Raw genomic sequence first — 24,446 nt, 5'->3', positions numbered from 1 at the left:
TAACTTCACATTTCAAATACTGAATTACTAACTTTCTCTTCTGAGGTCAGACAAAAATAAGTTGTAAGGCAGCTTATTTGCCATATTTAGGATCGTCAAAATGGAGCAATCATAAACATCTGGCTATGATTCGTTCTGGAATTTTGACTATTTCTTCCTGGTCAGAGAAGAAAAACACTGAGCTTACTAAGGCTGCATTTAGATTCTTTTAGCATAGCGCTTAATAGGATTCAGAAGCAGTCTGTCCTCCCACTTCCTACATATTTAAGCTGTTAATACTTCTACAGCACAGAGGGGGAAAAAAGCCTTTATGAAACAAGGGTCTGAACGCATGAACAGAGAGCAAGGCGGAAAGCACGAAAGCAGAAGCACGTCAGAGCATTGCCTCTGCCAGAAAGTCAGGAGTTGGCCTGCTTCATCCTGCAGGAGAAGCCTCCTGCGTAGAAATGCTGAAGACGAGCTGAAAAAAAAAAAAATCACTCCAATCTTCTTGCACTACAATATGCAGTAAAGGACTACCTTTCTGAAAATCATTTCCAAAGGATTTGCTCAGTTCCCATTACATATTTTCCATTTTTAATGGAAGCAAATGTCTTATTACAACTGCACAATAACTGCATTTCTGTAGTTACAATTACAAAATTTCTACTTTCGCCCTAACAAAGTTCTTCCTAACAGGATTACTGTTACTGTAAGACGTTACTGTTCATTAACATTTTTCATTGGGTACAACGCAAATATTCTCTGTCACAGGGTATGTTCAAGCTCTCAGCCTGCTTGCTCCACAGCTCCAAAAACATCTAGAAGTCCTAATCCAGTTCCTGATTTTAAGGACCTCAGAATGCAATGAGTCCCGGCCTCATACAGCTGACCACCAATGTGAAACAACGAACATCGGAAAATACGCAATTTTCAATGCATCTTTCACACTAAGGACGCCAGTAAACTGCAAATAAAACAATATCTAAATGTGGGCCCTCCATATAAAAAGTAATTTTGCATTTTTAATGATGCAATTTGTATATTTGAAAAAAAAAAAAACAAACAAGAAAGCATCATCTAGGTGACTGGCAAAGATGGAGTAAACATAAAGTAACTGTTTTCAACTTAGTATAGAATAAGGTGCTTTAATTTTTTTATTCATATAATAATAGGATTAACACTTCAAGGTACATGAGTCAACTCAAAAATAGTCACAAGCCATCAGTGGTCAATAGTTAACAGGAAAACGTAGAAACAAAACTGAGTTCTGATTGACTATGCTGTTCTCACAAGTTGTGGTAAAGAGGAGCTTTCCCCACCCCAGTAACATCAAAAGGAGAGAGCTAAACCGCATAGCACAGCAGTTACACAGAACATACTCTGTGTTTCACATACTTACAAATAAGAAAATAGGAAACATACAGTGACCTTCAGGAAACTAGGTAATGGATATGGAAATATCAGGCACAGTCAAAACGCCAAAAAGCAGAAAGAAAAAGACAGAATAAAAAATTTCCTAAGGCACACCTTCATGTTCTAGAGCACAAAGACACCTTTACTAGCCTAACTCACAGGGGAAACCTTAAACGATATTTAACTTCAGTGTGTGGCAAAACTACAGGAGAAAACTGAAATTCCAGCACAGGGAACAAAAACTAGTTGAAGTCTCAGGCAAACTCACACCAAAATAAAGCTAAGGGTAAACTAACAAGTGCCTAACATGCTCTAGGTGAGCCTGCTTGAGCAGAGGGGTTGGACTAGATGATCTCCAGAAGTCCCTTCCAACCTTACCCATTCTGTGACTCTAACACTAACAAATATTTACGTATTATTGAGAAGCATGTTACTTTGATTTAGTGAAAAAAAAAAACAATTTACCAAAACAGACAATTTGCTCAAAGCAACGTGACACACAATAAAACGGAGCAAGAGTTCTAGCTTAATTTTTCCCATTGGATAGCAGAGGCAGACCCACTTAGTTTTGCTGAATATTAAAAATTGTGCTATAATTTATTAAAGCTGTTAGAGGTCTACAAAGCTAGATGAAAATATAGAAAAAAAATGCAATTATAATACAGAAATATCTCTCACTACTGAATTCTACCTCATTTTCAAGCAGACTGACAGAAAGAGATATAAGCAGCAGAAAAAGCATTAAGTTCTACCCAGAAAGAGTTTGGTAAGCTTCAAACATGATAAACATTCTGAAAAATGTGGTTTAAGTTGTGTGAATAACGCCCTATGCTACGAGTAAGAAATAAAACATGTATTTCCTACACAAGGAACAACATATAGACTGAAGATTAAGTATCACATTGTGGCATCAGTTCTACTCAATGCCTTGTAAGCCAGTGCAAGGAGAAAACTGGGCCAGAAAGAGGCAGACAGTAAAAGATCCAAAATAAATGGATTACATCAGAGGAAACAACTGGAAGATGTGGCAAGCAATTATACATAAACTGTATGTTTGTGTGTGTGTATATATATATATATATATATATATACACACACACACACACACATACACACCCCTGTATACATAATATATATTATTTTTTATATATATATATATATATATATATATATATATATAATTTTTGACTAAAGGTATCTACCTGCTATTTCACTACTTGAATTTTAAGATAGTATCAATCTTGCATATTATTAGTACCACTCTTTTTCCAGCTATGCCATATAAAAAGATCAATTGTTTCCACTAACACAGACATACATGCCATATTCTATGCCTCTGACAGTCCATATATCTATCACCGTAACACATTCTACTTGTAACTTTGCAATAAATCAATGCAAAGGCTTTCAGCAAGTATAAAACAACTTTCCATATCCTTAATGGCCCTTTGTGTCAAGAGATTTTATTGTCTTTCATAATCTGCCCTGGACTATTATAATATTTCTGGGTAAAATTAAAGTGGTCATTTTGGCAAATTAAACACAGCCCAGACACTTCTACTTAAGTCTGCATATTCTTCTGCCGACCAAATGCCTCCAAGTTCAATCTCTTCAGAAAAATGAGACTGCTGGCAGAATTTCTATTGTAGAAACCTCTTCCTGAGATGTACCCAAACTCTGCACTAACTTAAATTTGCCAACCATGCCCCAGCAGTCTACAAAACTACCTGTTTCAACAGGCTTAACTTGGAGAGAAGAGGCTAGGTACTGCTCAATGTGGTACATGCAAGATTTAAACTAACTAAACAAGATATCTGTGAAAAAAATGGGGGGGGAGTCTCATTAAAAGAATCAGTATTCCAATCTAGTTTTGGATGCATATGTTTCACTTGCTTACCATTTTGGGAGGAAAAGAAGAAAGCATAGACCTGCAATTTTCAGTTTTTATATTCTAAAATACACTTAATACGTCCTCCTATAATTCAAAAAAGATTCCCTAGTACGCTGCCCCAGCATACTTTAAAGAACGGCTCCCTTTCATAGATTAAAGAAATCCTTACTTATAAAGAAAACCTTACAATACAGATATTAAGTGTGGACAGAGCAATAGGTGGACAAAAAGTAATGGATTTTAGCTATGCTGAACTTTTAACCAGCTGTTCTAAACACAGCAATAACCCCAAAGACTTTCCTTTCTCATTTTGTTATTGTCCCACTAGTTATTTTGTCAGTCTCTTTTATGCTCTTTGATGAACTAAAACTTGTATGCAATGGTGAAGAGCTAGCAAGTAAGTATATCTACCAATGCCTGCCAGAAGATAACCAAGTGTTTTAAATGCATCTTAGAGAAAGGAGAGAATAAAACGTCTGTATGGATTAGATCTTTATCGCAGCTTCTCTAGGCATCGGCTTATCCCATAGGGTTAAAATGGCCAAGGTGGATCACTTTCGGCAGCTTCTGAGGCAAAGCAGCTAACAAGGTTCCTACATCAGCTTTCTTGTAACTTTGGGGGAAAGAAAAAAAAAAGAAAAAGAAAAAAAAAAACCTTTCCCCTCAAACTGACAACTTAAAGAACAAACATACATATTTCCAAATGATTTATATTATTTAAACAGACAAAAAAAATGCTTTTTGCTATAACCTACATCTTCATTAGTAGGCAGTATCAACAGCATACATGAGAAAGGCCTTTATAGCTGACTCTGGTCCTCAGTTCTGCTTCCCTTTACAGACTGCCTTTCCTACCCTGTCTTCAGAGATCTTAAGATGACAGCCAGACCAAAAAGCCAGTTCCTGGTTCTTCTAATAAACTTCACATGCAAGTATGCTTCATGTTTACCAGTCAGACAGTGCTACTTGCTTGGAGAAGACATATCTTCAGATTAACTTCCCACACGTTTGTGAGTCTTCTCACTTAAAATGCATTGTTTTCTTCTACTAGGAAGCTTAGACACAAGCTGTTAAGGGACATCTGGTCTTTACACATTTGCACCCTTTCATACTCAAACCCTCCACAAGAGAGCTCTTGTCCTGGTACATTTAGAAACTCCTGTTGCTGACCTGAATCAATAAACACAAACCACATGGAACCTTCCGCCCCTCCCCCCAATATAAAATAGATAATGAAGACAACACAGCCATTCATTCCCAGACTCAGTGAAAAAAATTTCCAAAAGCAAAAAGGAGTGGACTGGTCTCACTATAACTAGAACCTCAACCAGTCTAGGACACCTGCTTAATCCTGAGTTTCTTCCATTGCTTTTTCAGAAAACCACAAAACTCAAGACCACACCATCTATCTAGCAAATATAGCTGACCTCTCCTAACTGTTGCCCTCCATTCCCAAATGAAAAATTATAAATTTCCTTCTCAAACAGTGGTCTGTCACCACTGCTACACCACCAGTCCACTGAGCAAATTAGAAAGCAAGTTTTATAATTTGGTATCTCATTCCAGATTGCTATGATTTGCTATGTTATTTAGACAAAAACAAATGATGTAGGTAATGTACTGCTAGGACTCTTTAATGCTAGTTGCTGATTATGGACCTTGTTGTGTTGGATGCTCTACAGATAAAGGATTGCCCCTTCTCCTTATTCCATACAACATGAGGCAAGAGTCTAAGAGCAATCAAAGCTGAACAACCTAAAGAAGAATAGTATGGTAATAACTGCCTCAGCACACTAGTCACCCAAACTGAGATGTTTCTGTGAATGTCATAAGCAGAAAAAGCTTTCTAGGTAAAAGGAGAAATCTAAGATAGTGTACAATTACTGGAAACCTCTTGTAGTCATGGCAAAAGCAGATGGACAAGAAGACTGGTACCACACTGTGGCCCAATTAGGGGACAGAGTCAAGTATCTTCTCACAAGAAACCACAGGTAAGGCCATGGAGAGCCTCAGAACCGTATATATGCTCCTTAGCTACTTGAAGCTTCAAAGAGAAGGAACCAATGGAAGGATGCAAAAAAACTGGCAGGCAGCAATGTTTGCTAGAAAAAAACAACTGAGCAGTTGATTTGTGCTGCAACATGCTAAAAGAGTTGAGACATCTTTAAGAACTGAGCTGCAGCTGAATTTGTGTTCAGTGAAAAGTCTACCAGTTAAGTGCTGTAGGGGAAGACAAGGGATTAAGCACGGAGCTGCCTCTGGAAGCAGGAGAGAAATAAGGACGATAACTGGGATGATAAACAATTCAAGACTACTACGGTAGATGCCAGAGAACCAAGTGACTGTTTTTTTTTTTAAAAAAGAAAAAAAAAAAGGTACTGTGAAAAAGTAGTTAACTTTAGCAAGGGCAGATGACAAAGAATCAAGAGAGGGATGCTCAGATGTTAAAGAACAGAAGAGAAATTAGTGCAGAACTCAAGAACACAACTGTAGACTGCAACCATCCCTGAGTTTGAAGATGAAAAAGGATTAAGAGGTTGTCTGAGAGGCAAGTATAGTCAAAAAGTTTATTCTGGTTGCAGATCAAGAACAATGAAGCTGGCTTTGACTATGTCAGAAAGAACAGAAAGACCTACACGAGGGGAAAAAAAAGAGGTTACGTTTACTGCGGCACACAAGATTTATATGAAAAGAGTAGACAAAAAGCTACCAAAAATTTGACAGGGAAAGACAAGAAGAGAAGGAAAACATATATGCTAACGCACAGATGATTTCCAGTCACTGCGTCATGAATAAAGAGGGATCTAAGAGTTACAAATTCATTATTGATTTTAATCGTTTATGGTGGACTTATACTGGTTGTCAAGATTACAAGTGATAAAAAAAATCACCAACATCTACATTAACTTCAAAAATGACACCTCAGGGAGGCAAAGTCAGCATATTTTTTATCATTATTTTCCACCTCCCCCCCCCCCAAAAAAAAAAAGTTTCCAGTAACTTCCAGCAACTGAAGGATAGCTGGGTTTGCCATATTCTCTGTGTCCTTGTATAAGAGGATACAAGCACAGTCTCATACTTGATTGAAAAAAAAAACAACAACAACAAAAAAAAAACAGATTTTCACGTTCAAGACTGGAACAGCTGGACATCAATCTGTAGAATACACCTCACTGAAAAGCCACTATTTCCTTAGAGCTCTGTAGACATTTTTCTTATTCCATTTGGTAAAACCTGTTTAAGTGTATGCAACAAGTTAAGACTACAAGTACTAATTATAAAGGCAATTTTACACTAACGTAGAATACCTGATAGTTCAAGTATCCTGACTAGAATAGAACTGTTTTCTAACAAAAGGTCTTTAGGCAAGCTAAAATTAGAGTCTGAGGTTCACCTTGGGAATGAAAGAAGAATTTGAAGAACAAAGTACTTTCCTCTTTTTTTTTTTTCTTTTTTACTATAAAGCCACCCCATTTGAGTGTGATTTGTTTGTATTTCTTAAGGCAGCTTCCTTTGATTGCTAAGAAAGCATACTGATTTTCAGAAATGCTGTACTCCCTCCAGCTCCTCCTGCTCAAAATGCAGCACCAGACAAAAACTTTTTAATTTAAAGAAGTTTACTTGAAGAGGATACAATCCATTAAAATCATTTATAATAACAATAAAAAGTTTTTAAGTCCTTTTGTTTCCCTATCTCCAAATTAACAGAGTTGCATATGGCTCAGGAAGCAAGAACAGTTTGGCAGAAGATACCTGGTATACCCCAATGCAATAAACAGTCAAAAACTGTTACCATATGCGCTTGTATTCAAATAAATGTCTGTTAAAACACACTAATAATCTGTTGCATATAAAAGATTAAAAAAAAAAAAACACACAAGAAGCACTACTCATTTACCTACTCGTAAGCAGGGCAGTTCCCTACAAGAATCTTTATTTGAATACTGCGTCAAAGTTTCCCTGCTGTTTGTGGTAGCACATTCTGTAAGCTTTACATTATCTGAAGTTAAGTGTACTTGAAATCAAGTTTAAACCTCTCTTACCTCAATGTCAAGTACTTCCACGGTGTTGTCCAACATCTTTATTTTGATCTGTAGATCCCTCTCATGCATTTTGGCAGGGGATAATGCCATCGCAGTAGAGAGATTCTGTCCCGGCTCCAAGGTACTCACTCCAGCATTCTTCTGGACACCCAAACGAGAGCCAGGAGTCTGCAGAACTCTGTATGTTCCTTCTATCTCTCCCATTTTTCAACAGTGAGCGAAGTCTAAGAAGAAACCTAGAAGAAAACAGAGAATTACAGTCTGAAAGATAGACCATAAGAAAATGCTATCCAAAGAAGAGTAGTCACATGTGAAGTCCTTATTTAATGCTCTTCATCCCACTATCAAAGCCAGTAAAATTTGATCAAACTCTGCTCAAAAATCCAGCTGTTGGAAAGAAATATAAGTGGCAAGGGAAAAAAAGAAAAAAAAAAGAAAAAGAAAGCTACTCCAAAACATAGTAAGGAAACTAGATATTCAAAACAGCCACGTGTATGTTCCCTCCCTCTTTACACACAGGCACTTTTTAAACTTCTTGATTGATGAATTTTTCTTCCAATCTCACTCCCTAAACAAGCCATAATAAGTACTGGTGACAGCACAGGAAAAAAAACATCTGCAGCAGATACTCAAGGGTAAAGCAGGACTCTTCCTTTCAATGGCACCTAACCATTCAATGACTCTGCGATGAAGTCAGCCCACACCCTGAGATAACAGGAACAACTAACTTTCTTCATCCCTTAAAACGATGACTCATGCAAAGCTGTAACTATTCCAACCAAAGCCAGCAGTTCAGAGCCCTCATGCTGTAGATTTCTGGAGCAGATAATAGTTCTAATCTTATTAGCAAACCTGCACCGTACCCAGATTAAGTCACTGTGCAAAAATCTCAATTACTGAAAAGTACTGTAGTTCAAATAGGCCAGTCCCTACGCAACGCTTCTTACTTTCATGGGTTGGTGACAGTTGTTGCAAGCAGAGCAAATGTTTAATTTGACGCGGGAGGAAGATCAAAGTTGCTGTTTGTACTCTAGCCCAGTTCTGCAGGGCCGAACATTTGATGCCATGTGCTGTGTGAGGAAAGGGACACAGAAAGGGGGAACAAGGGGGAACAAACTCGGTGCTTTCCAGTCCTCAGGCTGCTAGCCTGTCTGAGAGAATAATACACCACCTCTCACTCGCTCTAAATCACACTATAAACCACAGCTTCAAAGGGCAGCTTTAGCAATTAGGGACTCTTTTAGCATGCCAACACTCCAGTTTTTCGTAACCACTCCTGCTATACCTGAAATTGCAATGGCTGGGTACACAGAAAGAGCACTACGAAGTCAGGGTGGCCAACAACTTGACAAACAGCAGATGAGCTGCGGGTGTTTCAAAACGCTCTCAGACCCTGTATGCCCTTGCTTCTCAGTGTGTTTCTCCCTAGCTCCCTCTCGTCCTGGGAGCGCTCGCAACCTCTCCCCAGACCGCAGCAGAGTCCATTCGAAAAGGAGGTGCACGTGCTCGGCCCACAGCGCCTCCAACGCAGCCGCTCCCCTACGCTCACCTTTTGTATTAAGGAATTGGCAACAACTTGCAAAGCTCTCAGTACAACATGCACACCGAAACCAATAGGTTCCTCCACACATTTTTGGTTGTGTTTCCCAAATTCCACGCTACATCCGAACAATGAAAGGTATGTGGAAACTCATGTTTGGACAGTTGGACATCATTGGCACATAACCAAAAAAAAAATAAATCAATGAAGCGTTAGACATTTGTTTTGTAATAAAGTGCTTTGTCTAAAAAGGAGAAAGGCGAATCATGAAAACATTCCTTTCTCCTGTGCTGAGCAGGTAGGAAGCTTGCTGTGTGGAGTTAAATGGAGCTAGCCTTAAGTGTCATTTGAAATTAGTGAGCTTTTTTTCCAAGGTTTTACTCTTTGTGCATGCAAAGAGAACATGAAACAAAATAGGTCAAACATTTTCTTCCTGATCTGCTGTCCAGAGGATTTCAGCCTCCCCCCTCCCAACACACACACACACACACACACACACACACACACACACACACTCCTTTCCTTTTTTTGGACTTGCAGATCTCCACAGGGACGAGCTTCTCAGCAGGAGTGTAGATAAATGCCTTTGTAGGATAATTACACCTACCAAAAAGCTTGCTTTGATTAGAGGTCGGTCTCAGAACCCATGCAAGTCCTTCACAGGCCTGCCTGAGCAGCACAGTTCAAAAGTCATCACAGTAAAATAACGTCAATCTTTCTACCAGTGGCACACAGAGCAAAAAAAGCATTAGAAGGACGATCTCAAGCTAAGAAGTAAAAATATACTGCCTACTAGCTGACCTACTGGTTTTCTTAATGACAAATTAGCAAAAAGTTGTTCCTCGCACCTTGCTTCGTCCATACCATTCCAGTGTACTTTCCCGGTTCACGTGGCCACTTGGACGCAGCAGAAAAGATAAACTTCTAGAATGTAAATTTTAAAAGCACCACGACAAAGATCAGCAGGCCCACCTGCACAGGTAACATCCCTAACTACTAATCTGCAAAGAACCCAGAGCTCGGTTTCATAACATCGCTTTGAGACTGTTTCACTTACAAGCATACTGAGTTTTTACTACTACTCAGAAACTTCAAGCAACTGAAGTTGCAACAGAACTGCACTTACAATTAGCACTCCATAAACACGTTCATCCTGGTCTGAATAAAAGCAACCAGAAGGAACAGACACTTCACGTATTCAGAATAAAAGAGACTTGAACAGTGGCAGCTGTTGGAAGTGGGGAAAAAGACAAAAAGAAAAAAGAAGAAAAAAGAAGACTTCAGACAGACAGAAGGTGACTTAACAGTGTCTCCTGCAGCTTCCACTTCAGCTGAAGCTAGTTGGTTCTGGAAAGCATACAAGACACACAATTCAACTCCAAACTAAACTAGAAGTTCCTGGGTATTTTTACTCACTGTAGTGACAAGCCAGAAGAAACCAAAGTCATTGCAAATGGAAACTGCAGATGGCAACATCCTTCCTCACAGGTGTTAACAGGAAAAGTGAATTCAACAGGAGGCAGAGCCTCACATCTTATTAATGACACACTCCTAAGAATATTTTCCCCTAGACCAGTCCCCAGCCTGAATATATTCAGGAGATTTTGAAGGTCTAAAAAGGGTCTAGGCAGAAAATAAAAGATGTAGAAACCAACCACACTTGTCCAGAAAAGAATTTCCTTATTTCTGGCAAAACATTTGTGAGCATCTTTCTATTTCAAAAGTAGCTCCTTCCTGCTATGTTGTACTAACGCTTTTACAATTATTAAAAAACCCCAAACAGGCTGGCCTACTACAGCACCCCCTAAAACTAAGAGTGTGGGGCAGTACTAACCAACCCAAAGCTCAAGTCAAACTGCAAGCACTGGGAAGAGACGCTCTACTTGCAGAACGTAGAAAGCATCCAATGATGAGCAAGAGAGAGCTTCCCACTCTGGGCAAGCCAGAACAAGGTCTCATTTACATTGTCACCAATACAAAGTTCAATGTTACCACAATATTAACAGTCGTAAGAAAAAGATCTTCCTTATAGGCACCCACCTTCAGTTTGTTTGCCTATCCCTATAATTTCCTTTAGAAAGACCATCACTCTCAGCCACAAGTAATTCTGAAGGAGCAGCCAGTAACAAAGCTTTAAAACTTCAGGTAGCTATGTACTTTTTGTCTTTCTGGAGTTGCTTCAAAGATGCAATAAATTTTATCTTTTCCTTTGATGGAATAAATTCACTTTTCAGAAGCTAGACAGCACCTTCAGGTAGCAGTAAATCTGAAAAAACAGCTTATACCTGAGAAAGTGCCTATGCAAGATACCAAGGTTTTCAAGAGAACTCACTTGAATACGGTATCTTTTGGTCAGTGACTAAGAGGTGGCCACTAAGATGCTTCACCTTTAGCCTGTAAAGAGTTTACACAGAGCACTAATCTGAAGTAAACCAAATTTCCCTGATGCAAAGTATGAAAAGGGTAATTCATGCCTCCCTCACACAAGGAATTCCAGAAGACTTCCCGACTGTGAGATACCTGAAGGATCAGTGAGAGTACTCTCAGCAGGAGACAAGGCAGCTTCCTTGGCTAGCTCTCAAAACAGGTCCCTAAAAACCATTGCCTTCAGTTCACCAGTTTTTCACAAGCTTTTATCTTTTACTATTTTTACTAGGTAAAAACCACACATAAAGATTACTATATGTTATTTCCAAGCCACACTGCCAAGTCAACACCAACTGATGCTTCAAGCATCCAACAAGTACAAAAAAAAAAAAAAAAAAAAAAGAAAAGGAGAGGAAGAAGAGAGTCCTCGGTCACATCAGGACAAAAGACGCTCTTATGGGTGCAAGTGGCTATCCTTGTAAATCCAAACTCTGCATGATTGCTACAATACTATCCCTCATTATACCACGAAATCGTCTTGTTGCTCTATCCTGTAACTGTGTAGTTCTGTGGTTGGAAGCATAATGCGTTGGGAGACCTCAAGCTCTTAAACTTCCCCAAAAAGACACAGAGGGATATACACAGGGAAGGCAGAGAAGGACCGCCACTGGTCCCTGAGAAATCGAAGGAATGAATGCTCAGAGCTCCTGAACAGCATCAAAATACTGATGGGCAAAGATATACCCTTCAGAGCAACCACAGGCTGTGTAAGGGTATTCCCTAAACAAGAGGCTTCAAAACCAGATCATTTCAAGAACCTGCTCAGACAGGAGAACACTAAATTTCAAATTCCAAGTTTTAAATTATAGGTATGAGGAATAAAGAATCAACTGAGCTTACTAATTTCTTCCCCTCCACCTCCAAGCACCCTGTACGTCCTATCCAACGCCTCTTCAAGCGGCTCTCACTCCAGCTTACGTTTACAGCACTCCTTTAACTGATTAGGACAAATTACCAGAGCGATACAGTACTAGTCCCTCGCGTACGAATGTTACCGCCAGCTCGTAAGCCCTGCAACCAGATTGCTCCCTACAGGCTCGACGACTCTTCCGTACGGACGCTACTCCTGAATATCTTCTTCGCTTCTATTTGCGCTGAAGATACGCAAGAATGAAGATTTTTCTCTTTTCAACGAGAAAAAAGGCATCAGCTCTCTGCGGAAGAGTGACAACCGCAACGGCGAAGAGCGATTCGCGCAACCCTTCCGCATCTCACCTGTGGCAGCATTTCGAGGGAAGCGGGAAACAACAGGTACGCGAACGCGTGCAGCAAAGCGTAAAGGCTTTTCGCAACCACGCGCAATAAAAATCCACCTTCCTCCCGTTTTGGCCCTAGAAGTCCCTCGTTCTCCAGTCTGAACGCCACCACAACTAAACAAGAAGAGTTACAAAGCGACTTAAGACTGCCAGCAACACCAAAAAACACTTCCTACCCAAAGAAGGAGGTGTTATTTAAGCCCGTCGCTCCGAAGGAGGCAAGCGAGGACGGCAAATCTGTTTTTAACCCTCCTCCGGCCCTTCCCCTCCCGCCGCGAGCCCTCGCTAGCTAAACGCCCACGTGAGAAACTCCTCGCGAGCGCCCGAAGAGTTGCAAAAGCCGCTGCGGGCCGAGATCGCAGACAGGAGCCGGCGGGAGGGCGCCCAGGCCGCCCCCGCCACGGGGGATCCCTCCGCCGCCGAGGGCAGCGCGGCCCCGCCACCGCCCTGCGCCGCGCAGCCGGGGCGGCCGGCCCGCCCGCGGGGGCCGTCGCGGCGGCTCGCAGCGGCGCTGAGGGAAGGGGGGGGGGGGGGGAGCGCCGCGCCGCGCCTCGCCTCACCTCCAACGGCCGGGCCGGCGCGCGCGAGCCGGGCGCCGTCCCCCGCGCGCGCCTCAGGCGGCCATGGCTCGCCCCGGCCCCGCGCGGCTCCGCGCAGCCCGCGCGCACTGGCCCGGAGCCGGCGCCAGCCCCGCACTAGCCCCGCCCACTCCGCCAGTCGCGCGCCTCCATTGGGCTGCCGGCGCAGGGAGGCGGGGCTATGCCTGAGGAGCGCGCCCCGCCCCGCGGCCCGTCCGGGCGGAGCGCCCGCGAGTTCGAGTCCCGGCCCCGGCCGCCGCCGCGGGGCCTGCGAGGCCGCGGCAGGGCTGAGCGCCGACTTTGAGGGCAGATACTAAATAGCCCCGTCCCCCTTTACTAACAGGCGGAACACTGCCAGGGTGATGTTTGCACTGGCCCCAGCCCTAAACAGTAGAGCCTGGAGCACCAGGCCAGGCAGCAGATATAAAAGCAGCCAGAGTTGCGTCTTGCTTATTCCCAAGCCTTTACACTCATAAAAAAGAAAAAAATTACCCACCAAACAAAAAGCCTCTGTTTCCATAAACACAAAAAAACAAAACAAAAGCGACGCTGAAGTGAATCGAACCCTTCAGCGAATCCAGGCGTCGTGCCCGGGCGCCCCGCGCCCACCCGAGCCGCCGGAATGCCTCTCGCGGCCGCCGCCGCCGCCGCTCGCGCCCCGCACTGCCAGCAGCCACCGCCAAACGCCGCCGGCGGCCGTGTCGCGCCATGCCATTAACGAGCGGCAAACCAAAACGACGCCTTCGGCTTACTCTTCCTCCTGCCCGGGCGGCCCCGTGAATGTCGTGACCGAAGCGAGATCTGGTCTACAGCGTTCCCGGAAGGATTCGGGACTCCGCAAAAGGGAGATGCAAAGAGATGGAGGCATAATACATTAAAAAAAAAATTATCAAGCGATTCCTGCTTTCAAGCTTGTTGTACTGCCACCATGCAAGACCGCAATATCATTTGCTTCCCCCCCAGACGCTGTTTAATTAGCTCCCCGACGCTATTAGGATCGTGCAAAAACAAGGGGCATTTTTTTTCTAGCGTGAGGAGGGTGCAGGGAGTTGGAAGCTTTCTGAGCATATTTGTGCCACCGCCTGTCTGCCAGAGCTGAAAGGCAGTTGGCTCATCAGGAAATGCCCCTCCAAAAAAAAGAGAAAACCGGTTAAAAGTCACACGCACATACACACACCGAAGAGCAAAAAAGCATAGGCCTTCTGTTGAGGAAAGCAAAAATCCTGACAAATCCTATTTGCACAGATGACACCGAGCTGGGGAGAATTGTAACAAGACTGGATAACAAACCGAGCCGCTTTGCTTCGAATAATGAACGTGCCAGGTCTTCCTGGAGGTAGCTTGTTTTCTCACGTGCATACAGACTTGAAATACAGAGGGAAAGGGACAGCTGCAGCGCTATGCAACGGAAAGGAGAGGAGGCAAGGCCGCTGCACCCACGCGCTGGGGCTGAAGGCCATTAGAAACTCCTCCTCCTCCTCCTCTCGCTGAACCAGCGAGCACCGTCCCTTGAATAATACAGACGAGAAGCAAATCCTGTAGGAAAGTCAGCGCAGGAGGAATCTTTAAAGCCAGACACTGCCTGTCCAAACGGATTTTTGCACCCTCTGGGTGACTCGTTACTCCCAAAGCAGATTCTGGGGCTGACAGATAACAGGGCTGTCGGGAAAATATCTCTGCCGGAAAAGGACTGACTTTCACAAATCTTTCCAAGGTGGCAGATCACAAATCAGCAGCTTCTACAGCGCAAGAAGAGCAACAGAAATGAGAGATATACTTGGAGTTTTCTGGGAAAGGGAAGGAAAGAAGGCCAATGGCACAACAAATGCTAAGAATCACCTTGTATCTGAGAACGTCACCTTTCCACAACACTTTCAAAACCAAAACATTAGCAAGGCGTATGGCTTTTGGTTTACAAAGCACCTAATCCACGCAGAACAGCCCTTGCAACCTGGAGCAGCTTTAGGCCTCTCAACCACCTGGTTAAGGGAAAAAAAAAATTCAATCACAAATGTAATGAGTTATTTTTGATTAGCAACATTCTCATCTCTTAAAATAAAAATAAAAGTAAGGTTTTAGAAAACGTGTCCCATGGTTCATCCTTCTTAGAAACTGAAATGCAACTGAAGAATCTCTTTCATGCAAAAAGCAAAAGTTACAAAGGTTGTAAAAATACTCTTAGCTTTTTAGTTGACTGCATTCATAATAACACTTGTGATTCCAGTAACTTCAGGTGTTTTCATAACTGAAATGGATTTTCCAGTATCCTGCGCTGCCTGCCATTTCGCATTGCACTTCCACACAGCAGTGAAAACAGAGTAGTCAATTTTATTCGCAGCTTAAGTGCTACTACACTTCCACATCCACAAACTTCCACAAACTGCAGGCACTTCAGAGTAATCTTCGTTTCAATCACCTATTTTAACATTTAGAAAGAGCACAGAGATTTTCTTGTGCAAAGAAGTAGCTCTTGCTAAGTTGGAGAACACATGTGATGTGATCACTTTAAAAGGAACGTACCGCAGCAGTTGAGGAGAGGAAGCAGTAATTACAGATACGGTAAAGTCTTTAAAGCGTCAACACCCTGCTGTTTATGCTTCGCTATATATTGCTTACTTTTATTGCTCGCACAAAACACATGCAATTTACTGAGCTGAAACAATCCGGTAATGAAAAGGCACCAAAGGTTCTGTGTGTTTAAGTGTCCGCATACCCAGCGCATCTGTTTCTAAAAGCAGCTTCTTCTGTTTACCAGAGGCAAAAAATTTAGACTTTTCACCATAACATGAAGCGTTTAGCTTGATGCAGAAGAATTTCTTTGAGAACAATTTACTTGCCATTGGCCTTAAGAATTCTCCTTTTCCTATTTTCATTCCCCAGTTCTTCAGGGCTCAAACAACATATCCACACTGATGATATGTGGCAGTCATTGCTGCCTAGATGCCTTATCAAGCTGAACCTCTAGCCTATAGACTAGGTCTTTTACAAAAGACAAAGATGTCTTCTCCCACGTAGTAGCTTTCCTGGGCTCAGCAACTGGAACACACAAAACGTGCTAGAGACACGGCTCTTGATGAATGAGTTTGAAACATAAAAGGAGGCCAAATAGATACTGATATTAATCCTCCATAGAATCAGAATCAGGAAGGTTAGGAGGGACCTCTGGAGATCATCTAGTCCAACCTCCCTGCTCAAGCAGGGTCACCTACAGCATGTTAGACAGGGTTGCATCCAGGCGAGCCTTGAGTATCTCCAGAGAAGGAGACTCCACAACCTCTCTGGGCAACCTGCTCCAGTGCTCCGTCCCTCTCACAGGGAAGACATTCCTCCTCACGTTCAGGTGGAACTTCCTGTGGTTCAGCTTCTGCCCATTGCCTCTTGCCCTGTCAGATGGGGCAACTGAAAAGCGTTTGTCCCCATCCCCTTGACACCCTCCCTTCACGTACTTAGACACATTGATAAGATCCCCCCTCAGTCTTCTCTTCCCCAGGCTAAAGAGGCCCAGCTCTTGCAGCCGTTCCTCATAGGGCAGATGCTCCAGCCCTCTGATCATCTTTGTAGCCCTGCGCTGGACTCTCTCCAGTAGCTCCATGTCTCTCTTGTCCTGGGGAGCCCAGAACTGGATGTAGTACTTGAGATGAGGCCTCCCCAGGGCTGAGGAGAGGGGCGGGATCACCTTGCTCGACCTGCTGGCCACACTCTTCCTAATGCAGCCCAGGAGACCGTCGGCCTTCCTGGCCACAAGGGCACATTGCTGGCTCATAGTTAGCTTGTCATCCACCAGCACGCCTAGGTCCTTCTCTGCAGAGCTGCTCCCCAGAAGGTCAGCCCCCAGCTTGTACTGGTGCCTAGGGTTATTTCTCCCTAGGTGCAGGACCCTGCACTTGCCCTTGTCCAGGAAGGAAAAGTTTAGGGAACAGAGCTACACGAGGAGTAATTCCATTACATATGAAAGTCATCTGTTGCTACTGGAAGGATGCAGTGTCAGGACAAAGTACCATTTTATTCTTGTGATACTAGAAGTGACAATGAGTGTGTGACTCAATCTACATAATATTCTCTTGTTGGCCTGACTGGGACAATTAAAATTATCCCTTTACTATACTATGATTTAAAACTCTTTCTTTAATTACCCCCTTGATCAAGATCAGTACGAAGATCAGTTCTTCAAAGCATACTTCTTATCTAGTCCAGAAAAATGGCATCTGGAAGCCTTTTCCTTTTCAAGTTCTTCACCATGCCAAAAAGAAACTCTGAAGATTGAAAACGATCCTATTACTAATTTCTTTAGCTGTTATTCTTACAGATATAGCGCTGTTCGTTGAAGATGTCATCCAATCCGTATCTCCATTGTGGGGCAGGGGGGGACAAAGAACACCATAACCATCGCAAGCCTTTTTAAATGGTACCAGACTTCCCTATTGCCAAAGTTGCTTCTAAGACTTCGTAAATACATTGGGAAACTGTCATTTCACAACTACTCGCCCGTGGGAACTGATGAGGAGAGAGAGGATGGATGTTTTCTCATAATACATTAGGCCACGTTCTGCCTCTAGTGCTATTTGGGTTTCCAGGGAAATCCGAGCCAAAAATTTCCTAGTAAAGACAAGGCCTTACCCAAGAGTAGCTTCACTGAGCCAGTGAGACTAGCAGAGAGTGCTGTTATAACGTTAGGGATGTACAGTTATTTTTGGGACACACTATTGAGCAGTCTAGCTCTGCCAGAATCTTAAGGTGATCTAGAAAACAAATGGGCCTTTCCCTAGTTAGTGAAAACAAAAACAAACAGTGAGATCATTCTCCTAAAGCTTGCTTTATCCTAAGTTCCACTGAAGAAGGCAATACCACAAGATAAGTCACTTCTTGCTCTGTTCTTCCTAAAGTTAGCCTGGTTATCTTGTTATCAGTTGAGTTCGTTTCCAGAGAAACCTTGCTAGCCAGCGTTAATGATGCCAAGTTCTGTACAGGATCTGATTTCATTATATTGCCAATATAACAAAATACGAATCTGTGTTTTAATGAGAGGGCTTTGTACTTGAGGTGAAGGGAGAAGTCTAATTAGCATGATCATACTTTTCTCAATATGACAGAAGTTATTTTTCCTAAAACTCTCCAACCACAACTACTAGTTAACAAATTGCTAGAAAAAAAAGTGTATCTGAGCAGCAGACACTGAATTATAAATGCCAACACATATTTTCCATCAGTTAGTACTTTGAGATACTCCACAGTTTGCTGTACACAGTACCCATGGTCACCTGCCTAAGCTTAGTGTCAGGTAGGACTAACCAACACTTTCTTCACGGGCTGATCGCTCTTTTTTCCTATAATCTTCTAGGGCCTGGTGTAGAGCACCTCAGAAGTCCACCATGGGAAAAATTCTCATTTCCACTAGGGAGTTCTGCAAGCTGTGTTGAATGTCATGAAAATTAGGGATTTCCCTGGTCATACTCCTGATTCGAAAGAAGAGTTTCTAGAAGAGCTCTCTGCAGTACTGTGCGGTTTGGTAACTGCAGAACCAGAGGCACAAGACTAGGTCTTTTGTCTCATAGGTCTGTTCTCTGGACTGGCTTCCCCTTGGACACAGCTATCGCAGTAGAGAACAGCCTACGTGGCTTGTTGAATCATTCCTCAGCCTGTCTCAGCGGTTACAAATTCTGTACCTAACCAGCTAAGAGTTGCATCATACCACATCTCGAGCAGAAAAACCAAGCCAGTTTCTACCGGAACTACCACACTCAGGTATTTTTCTTAGTCATAACACATTCCTACCCCAAATGGTAGAAAAATGTGCGAGAGAAGGGACTTAAATCATACAATTTCGTCTATGGACTGTCACGTGCGAAAGGCAAAACAAATCAAGACAAGGGAACTGTCGGACAACCAGAGATTTGATCCACGTGATCAGCACAAAGTATAAACGCCAAGAACAGACACGTTCCTTTCTGGAATCACACTCTTTTACAGCAGTTCACTTAATGTTAATGCTTACCTGGAGGTACAGGAGAAATAAATATTCTTCGGCTGAACTGAATGAAGCTACTTTGAAAACTGGCAGAAAGCACTCTCATTCCATGGCAGAGTTATGGTGTCAAAGCTGCTAGTCTGCTTACAGAAAGATCTTTCTTTCTTTTTCTTTTTTTAACCACCTACTTTGACTTTCACAACCATATCTGTATTTTAAGTTAGCTCTCATGGTGAAAGTGGCAATTAAAAGAAACAAATTAAGCACAACACGTGTTCATACCTGTGCACACACACTCATGCAGGCACTTGCTTTGCAGCATCTTTCTGACTGATAAGTTTACCTGCCTAAACACGTTCTTCCTACCCAGGAGGTTCAGTCCGGAGCCAGCAGCACGTCTGAATCAACAGTATGAAAGTCAAAGGCATACACATACAGGCTGCAAAAGCAAAGATAGCTGTTGAGCCACATACTGTCATGAACAAAAGTCCAAGCAAAACCTGCAAACTGTGCCACGTATTGTCTTCATCCATAGGTGCAGAGAAAATAATGGACGTTAAACTCAATTGTACATTGCCCCCTGGTGGTTAATCCATCCTATTGCAGAAGAACCTTAATCGCATCCAAATTCCCCTAAATTTGCTTTAAAAATGAATCGTAGATAGATGTTAGTGGTCGTGTGACTGTAGCCTCAGAATTAACCAAACAGACAAGTAAAGCAGCATTTTTGACAACTATGCACTTTAATTTTCTTTTTCTGTTAATAAAACTTACATGATGAGATTATCTAACTATGCTTGAAACAGAATGACCTGAAAAAATATATATAAAAAAACAGATAAAATGGGGGGTCAGTCCTTTTTTTTTTTTCTTATTTTTTTAATCTTGCTGAAGTTAACTTAATGTCCCTATACCTTAAATCAGGCTAGTATTTGTTGCTTCCAAGGAACTGCACAAGTTTCAGTCCAGTCAAGACTTGAACGGTGCTTCCAAGATCTACATCAAATACTTCCATAAGTATCTGGGGAGAAAAAAAAATAGCAAAAATCAATGCTCCCACTCCCTATGCTCTGCAATTCTGACAAGAAAAGATGATCACCTCTGTTCTCATGAGTCTTGGTGAAATATTAATAATGCCTTGGCATGAGCCACATATTAACATTACAGATGCACTCCTGTTCTTGCAACGCTTTTTCTGTATTTCAAAGAAGAAAAAGTAGCTAGCATGAACCTATTTTGCTGGTCACAAAAGGAGGATTGAAACCAGTTTTCTTGCTTTGAGTATAAACTTTCCAAATAGAGCACTAGTCAGCAAGCTAACTGCTTCACTAAGAGACCACTGCAGATCCAAACCATGTATTTTCTTTAGGAAAAGAAAAGCTCTGAACTTTGGGCAAGTACTGCTACAGGAAGGATTAGACCTGGGCTTTAAGCTCTCCATAATGGAAAAGCTTCTCAAAAGTAAAAATGAATGAAAAAGAAAAGCCATTAAAACGACAGAAGAATTGCAAATTATGAGGTGCAGGAGTGGGCTTGTCAACATTAAAATGCTTTGTCCAGAACATTTCCCCTTTTTTAATATATACACTGTTGAAGCAGCACAGTATCTGTTTTAACGAATGTTTTGCATCAGCTCTCAGGGTGTGTTTATTTACTTATTTGGTAGAATACGGTGAGTTACCGTCACATAGCTTCGGTGCGCCTGTTTGCTTCCTACGCAGGAATTTTCCCAGGAACTTTTGGCATCAGCTTACAACGGTGAGGTGATCCTTTCTCCTTGCCCCACCAGCCCTAGTTTGTTTCTCAATAAGCTACAGGGGAGAGCTGCCAGAGCAAGGCACTTCCAGCAAGACAGCTCACTACTGGGAAGCTGCTAGTGGCTGCCATGTCACATAACTCAAATATCTCCGACCTTCTGGCATTACTTTACTTCACGTAACTTATGTGGTTAAGCAGAAATTTGTATCTGGCAACTTGGACACCTGGTGGGACTGAGCCATACGTTAAATCTGAACTGTCAGTCACTAGTTACATCAGCACAGTGGCTATGTGCCAAGTTAAAGATCCAAAGAGCACTGAGACTAGAGCGTGAATAATTAAGCACACGTTCTACGAAGCCATTTATACTAGGTTTCAAAGAAAATGAGCAAAGTTAGCCCCAGGCTTAGCGGAGTTAGTAGCTCTCCTCATTCTGTCTCTATGAAGGAGCTCTGTCTTTCCCACAGCAATCAAAGCACTGCACACCTTGCCTCGTGGGACTTGCCTCTTACAGCTGAACAGGCAGTCTGCAGCACCGCCTCTGCTCTAGCCAGAGGTAGTTTCTGAAAATCATGTTGTTCTCCGTCTCAGATAGCTGGGCACCTTCTCCGTCTCGCTAGATTTACAGGATCTTGTTCCCATGGGCGGAAAGGAGCTTCATTTGTCTACTGTATTTCAAGCACCGAAACTCAACTTGCAAAGTTACAGCTACATCAGATGATCTCGCCTAGCTAAACACTGTAAAAACTCCCCAACAGACCTGAAACTTCGACACACCTTCAAATTGCTATGAGCCAGACCCAGACAGCCCTATCACCTCTGGACTGCACTGTCAACAGTTGGCCATCAAACTGCTCCTTAGACAAACCTTTTCTTTCTCCTCGCGCTCCCTCTGGTCCCAGGTTCTGGACTTGACCCAGAATTACACCAAATTTGATTTCACTGTGCATGCTTTCACCAGATTACTGTGACAACAGGCTGACTTCAGCATCATTCCAACCTTGACATCAACAGGATTCACGAGTGGAAAATAGAGCTCATTTTTGATGATGAAGATATCCTTAAGAACATGGTGCTCTGTAAAGTCTGCCTATGTGCTCTAGCAGCAGATTATCACACAGAGAAGCTAATCCAAGAGGACAAAGCTGTGATACCAACAGCTGCTCTGACTTTGGGAAAATTACCTGTCTCGCTGGGAATCTGAATTGCATTCCCACTCTTTTGCTTTCTAGGCAATCTGACTCCAATAGGATGATTTACTGCAATCCAGAACCACCATTAACCATCTCCAGAAAAAGGTGGAGGATTTCCCATCAATATGTTGGGAAAAGGGCTCTAAGGCACTAGTAAGTTAGCAAAGATGTTCATTTTAGGTCTCTGAAGAAATCCACTATCGCTTAAAAGAGCATGGACATTGGAATTGTTGCCTGTAGGAAAAGTTCTACAGCAAGTTCAATTATAGCATGTTTTATTCACCCAGATAAAACCTTTCTTTCCACTGCAAAAATCCTTTTACAGCTTCTGCCAGTAGGAACCCTGTGTTAGACCTTGACACCTGGGGTATACTGCGAGCTTCTCCAAGTAGACTTTGCACCACTCATCACAACCCTCTGAGCTTTGCCATTTAGACCATTTTTTCAATCCACCTCACTGCTCACCTAGCATGTATCTCCTCAGCTTGCCTATGAGGATGTGATTGGAAGCAGTCAAAAGCCTTCCTGGAGCCAGGGAGACAACAGCCAGTGCTCTCCTCTCATCTACCCAGCACCATTATTCCATCCTAGAAGGCTATCAAGTTGGTTAAAGGTGATTTACCCTTTGTGAATCCATGCTGACACCTCATCACCTTCCTGTCCTTCATGTGCTTGGCAATGGTCTCCAGGACTAGCTGTTCCATCACCTTCCCAGAGACTGAGGTGAGGCTGACTGCTGGTTATTCCCTGGGAGCTCCTTCTTGCCCTTTCTGAAGGCTGTAGTGACATTCGCTTTCTTCTGGTCCTCAGACACATCTCCTGATAGCCAGGACCTTTCCAAGATGATTGAGAGTGGTCTTACAGTGAGATTGGCCAGTTCCCTCAGCATTCATGGGTGTGTCCCATCAGGGCCCCTGGACTTGTAGATGTCCAGTTTGCTTAAGTGATTCCAAGCCCAATTCTCCTCCCCTAAGGCAAAGTCTTCCTTGCTCCAGACTTTCTCTCTCTGGTCTCCAGGGCCTCAGATTTCTGAGAGCCAAGTCTTACCGATAAAGACTGAAGCAAAGGCAGCATTTGGTCTCTGCTTTGTCTGTGTCCTTGGTCACCAGAGCCCCTGCCCCATTTAGCAGTGGGCCCATGTTTCCCCTAGCCTTCCTTCTGCTATGATGGATTGAAAGCAGCTCTTCTCATTGGCCTTGATATCCCTTCACCAGATTCAACTCTAGATGGGTCTTGGCCTTCCTAGGCCCATCTCTGCATACTCAGAAAATGTCTCTACATTCCTCTGAGGTAACCTGTCCCTGCTTCCACCTTCTGTACTCCTCCTTCTTCTGTTCAAATTTTGCCAGGAGCTCCTTGTTCAGCCCTGAAGGTCTCCTGTTTCCTTTGCTTGACTTTTTGGGATATTCTCCAGATCACCAATAACTAACAGTCTTGTTTACTTTCTATTTCAGATACTTTCATAAAGCATGCAACATTTCGGGATCTACTACAAAATGTCCACAGAAACACAGAAAAAAGAGTTGGCTTGAGCTTTTGGGGGAAGGGAATCAGAATGCCACCAAGTGCCAATGAAACAGAGACACAAAGTGGCCCTCTTCCAGCCACTTCCACGCTAGGCACTCACAAAGCAAGATCCACGCAATATTTAACTGCTCAACCACAGTGTAAACCCCATGTGGTGCAAGATATTTCAGCTGAAGACAGTACATTCATCTGCACTCACGCTGTCAACTCAGCAGTTAACAGTGGAGTGATTCAACTGACATCAAAATTACCATTCATGAGCCTGAACTTCATTTCCTTCAGAATCTTGTGAAGATGTCCTACTATGTTCCAGCTGTCTTGGAAGGTAAAGCAATAAAACACTCCAGCCCTTTTTGCACTCGATCTTTTGATATTGCTGCCCAGAACAGTAAAGTGTGCATGTACATTGTAATAAGAGAGGTTAAATATAGTCCTTTCTAGTAGTGTTTGTTAATGAAATGCCAAACATTCTTTTCTTCTAACATCACGAGATAGACAAATAAGCAACCGAAAAGAAATCTCTCTCTGAGGTCATTAGAGTGTTTACAGAGAGAGAGGTATGACTAATTTATCCACAGGTGTCAACTAAATGGAAAGCTTAGGAGCAAGTGGTGTAAATCTGATCTCCAGTCTAGTCATCCTAATATTCAGAATGACCTGAAACAGGAACACAAGATCTAGATCATCTCTTTCCTCATTCCTTGCTGAAGAGTAAGATGGCCAGGGAACAAACGACAACCACTCTGTTCTGAAGTCCAGAAAAAGGGATCACTACTGTAGGCAACCTACTGTCATTCTAATCAGAACAGTGGAATCTAGGAAAAATATTACCCCAAAGGTGTGGATGAAATAAGAGAGGAATGATGGAAATTT

General features: G+C 42.7%; 1 protein-coding gene across 5 annotated transcripts in view; it reads right to left on the bottom strand.

Annotated features, from left to right (window-relative positions):
- FARP2 (FERM, ARH/RhoGEF and pleckstrin domain protein 2) overlaps positions 1 to 13,188 on the bottom strand; it is a 91,052-nt gene extending 77,864 nt beyond the window's left edge. For all 5 annotated transcript variants that reach the window (XR_009959213.1, XM_062582252.1, XM_062582253.1 and 2 more), the window contains exons 1-2: positions 13,113 to 13,188; positions 7,330 to 7,565 (exon numbers count right to left, since the gene is read on the bottom strand). Coding sequence is in view for 4 of the 5 variants with exons in the window: in XM_062582252.1 (XP_062438236.1) it covers positions 7,330 to 7,533 (204 nt within the window). In the remaining variant the exon portion in view is untranslated. The remainder of the gene's footprint in view (positions 1 to 7,329; positions 7,566 to 13,112) is intronic.
- Positions 13,189 to 24,446: the final 11,258 nt, after the last annotated feature.

Source organism: Rhea pennata, chromosome 9, assembly GCF_028389875.1.
Source record: "Rhea pennata isolate bPtePen1 chromosome 9, bPtePen1.pri, whole genome shotgun sequence".
Taxonomy (NCBI): domain Eukaryota; kingdom Metazoa; phylum Chordata; class Aves; order Rheiformes; family Rheidae; genus Rhea; species Rhea pennata.
This window is presented reverse-complemented; position numbering and strand designations above follow the sequence as displayed.